The sequence below is a fragment of the Coffea arabica genome, chromosome 4c (genome assembly GCF_036785885.1).
Source record: "Coffea arabica cultivar ET-39 chromosome 4c, Coffea Arabica ET-39 HiFi, whole genome shotgun sequence".
NCBI lineage: Eukaryota > Viridiplantae > Streptophyta > Magnoliopsida > Gentianales > Rubiaceae > Coffea > Coffea arabica.
In genome coordinates this window covers 48,317,384-48,320,194 of record NC_092316.1, presented here as the reverse complement: position 1 = coordinate 48,320,194, position 2,811 = coordinate 48,317,384, and the positions used below count along the sequence as shown (strand labels likewise).

The 2,811-nt window shown below is 39.6% G+C and overlaps 1 protein-coding gene across 1 annotated transcript; it reads right to left on the bottom strand.

Annotated features, from left to right (window-relative positions):
- Positions 1-998: 998 nt before the first annotated feature.
- On the bottom strand, positions 999-2,447 carry LOC113739245 (protein FAR1-RELATED SEQUENCE 5-like). Its single transcript, XM_027266475.2, has one exon. It carries the CDS (start codon positions 2,445-2,447, stop codon positions 999-1,001), a length of 1,449 nt encoding a protein of 482 aa, XP_027122276.2.
- Between the last annotated feature and the right edge of the window lie 364 nt (positions 2,448-2,811).

Genomic DNA, 2,811 nt, shown 5'->3' with positions numbered 1-2,811 from the left:
AAATAGGTATATCAGGAGGGATGACAGCCGTAACAACATTATCACACAATGTAAGATCAATGTAACTATTTATGCTGTTAGAAACATCCAAATAAAAGCAACAGTCATGTCCGTTTTATACTAACCGAAACAGAGTCAGTAGATGAACGACATCCCATAAACATGTATTCCTCATATGAAACCGATGTCGGCTCCGATTCTGAGGCCTACAGTATTGACACGGCAATAATATTATTTCATAATGAATGATACCTAAACTTTAGTTAATAGCATAACGATAACTTAGTTTTAGCATAAATGTTCCCCGAGTACCAAAATTTGATCCATACCGTAGTCTGTGTAGTCCTTGATAATCTAGATTTTCTTTTTACTCTGTCAAATTTATCGATCCAACTTCGCATCACTCTACTTTTCTTCCCACCACCTCGTTTTTTAATGCCTCTTGCGACTACTGCCTCCCCCATTTCATTCCCAATTTCAATTTTATCCCGTTCCTCCATATTCAGATTTTTTTTATTTTGCAAAGGTTGTTCTTCACTTTCTGAGAGGAGGAGCTCAACTCTCTTTGCCAAATCGGATATGACAGTGATTGCTACTTTGCTGGTGTCCTCCGACATTGCTGCTTGAGTTGCGATCTTAATCATGGATGGAGCGAGCTCCCGATAACGAGTTGAAATCATTATTTTAGGATCAACCACAACTTCCCATCTTCGCCGATCAAAACAGTCTCCAGCCCGAGCTCTTTTTGTCCATCGCCTCTTAATGTATTCAGGAGGAATTATTTTTATGCCCACAGTATCAAACACCTTCAACGCGTGCCCACATAAAATGCCTTCATTCTCGTATTTTTTGCAACTACAACGTACACTTAGATCATTTCGATTGAATACCACTATTCTTTCAGGTCCTCCATCATACCTCATGACCGCAAACTCCACAATCATCGCTGCATCTTGCTGTCTCAATATAACCATAGCTGTTGACTCGCCATATTCATTTTAGAATGCAACAAATACGGTTGGTGAATACGTCTCTGATGCATGCACAAGCATAGGTGTTTGCCTTAACCCGACCATGGAGAGTTTTTGCCTCATTTCATATTCTGCGATCAGTTCATTATGTCTCTTTTCATCAACCACCCGATTGAAATGTCTAAAGAACTGCACAAGGTTATGATCCAGTTTCAAATGATTTTTAATTGCTGCATTTAGGCTTTCGCTAAGTTGGGTGCTTCGCATTCCCGCGGTCCATCTTTCTTTCATCATGCACCTTGCCCATTTATCACGAATTCTATACAACCCGGAGAGCCATTCATTATTTTCAAGATTGTGTTTCTTCACCATCGCCTCCCACACCCTATTGAATTGTTCCACTTTTTCAAACTCATACATGCATGCACCAAACATGTATGGAAGATCACTATTTTCCTTGTAGTGATTGCCAAAATGTTTCATAAAATTACGCCTTATGTGAAACGTACATAGACCGTGAAATGTTTCAGGCATAACAACTGAAAGAGCGGCTGCCATGGCATGATCTTGGTCGGTTAGTATGGTACTTGGACGCTTTCCGCACATTGCTTCTAGAAATGTACCAAACACCCATTTGAAAGAATCTATAGTCTCATCATACATAAGAGCAGCATCGAATATCACAATTTGCCTATGTTGGTTAAACCCCACAAACACTCCAAGTGGCCGGTATTCTTTATTTGTTTTGTAGGTTGTGTCGAATGTGACTACGTCTCCAAAAAATTTGTAGTCAATTAACATTCCTGCATCAGCCCAAAAGATATTCGTTATCTGCTCTTCACAGTCCAGCTGTACGGCATGAAAAAACGATGGATTCTCGAGTGTTTGCTCTTGAAAATAATTCAGCATGCTACCTGCTTCTCCATATTTCAAACTCCTTTCCCGTCGAGTACGAAGATATCGTTTCAGGTCTTCCCGAGTATATCCCACATTTCCCATCCCACCTGCCTCCTTTCCCATAAGCTCATGACTCTGTTTCAATGAAAGTCCAGCGTCCTCGCTTATTTCAGCTTGGAATCCTTGAGTCTCGCTCACTTTTCTTTGTGATGGCATCATGTGTGCACATTGAGCAATGTGCAACTCATGGTTATGCTCTAAGACAAGGTCATGCACACGGTACTTCATTGTTCCTCTAAACAACACGATAACCATTTTAGCTCCACACCTTGTTTTCGTCGGCGCTCGTGTCCTCTTTGGCATCACATCACCTTCGTACTTGCGCTTTACACCTTCCTTGCAGCAACTATATCTCCTAGACGTGGTCACGCCATCTTTGTCTTTATTCAGATAGTTTTTACGTACACTAAAATCCATTTTAAAGGCATATTTGTTGTAAAACTGGTACGCATCCTCTTCGCTGTTGAACTCCATTCCTAACTCAGGGGTCCCATCTGCTGCCAATTTGCTGCAATCCATTGCTTCTGATCCTGCCAATTATGCATCAAACACCCTAATTTGCAACACTTCATGAATAGTATGTACATAAACGATAACATATATGTATATTACCATTCATAATTTGTTATGAATCATACATTACTCAAATACCAAATTCTATTATTACGCTATCAATATGATTAATGATTCACATCACCTTACTTTTACTCTAAGACAATCTGTGTACAAATACAACTCCATGTACACTAACTTATACGAATTGTAATGTATTGGTCACACGATGTAAGTCTATTTTAACTGTATGTACATCCACGCTGGTCATTATATTTTGATTCTAGATTCTTTAGCTCATTGGACCTTATGTCATTCGTTAATGACAACC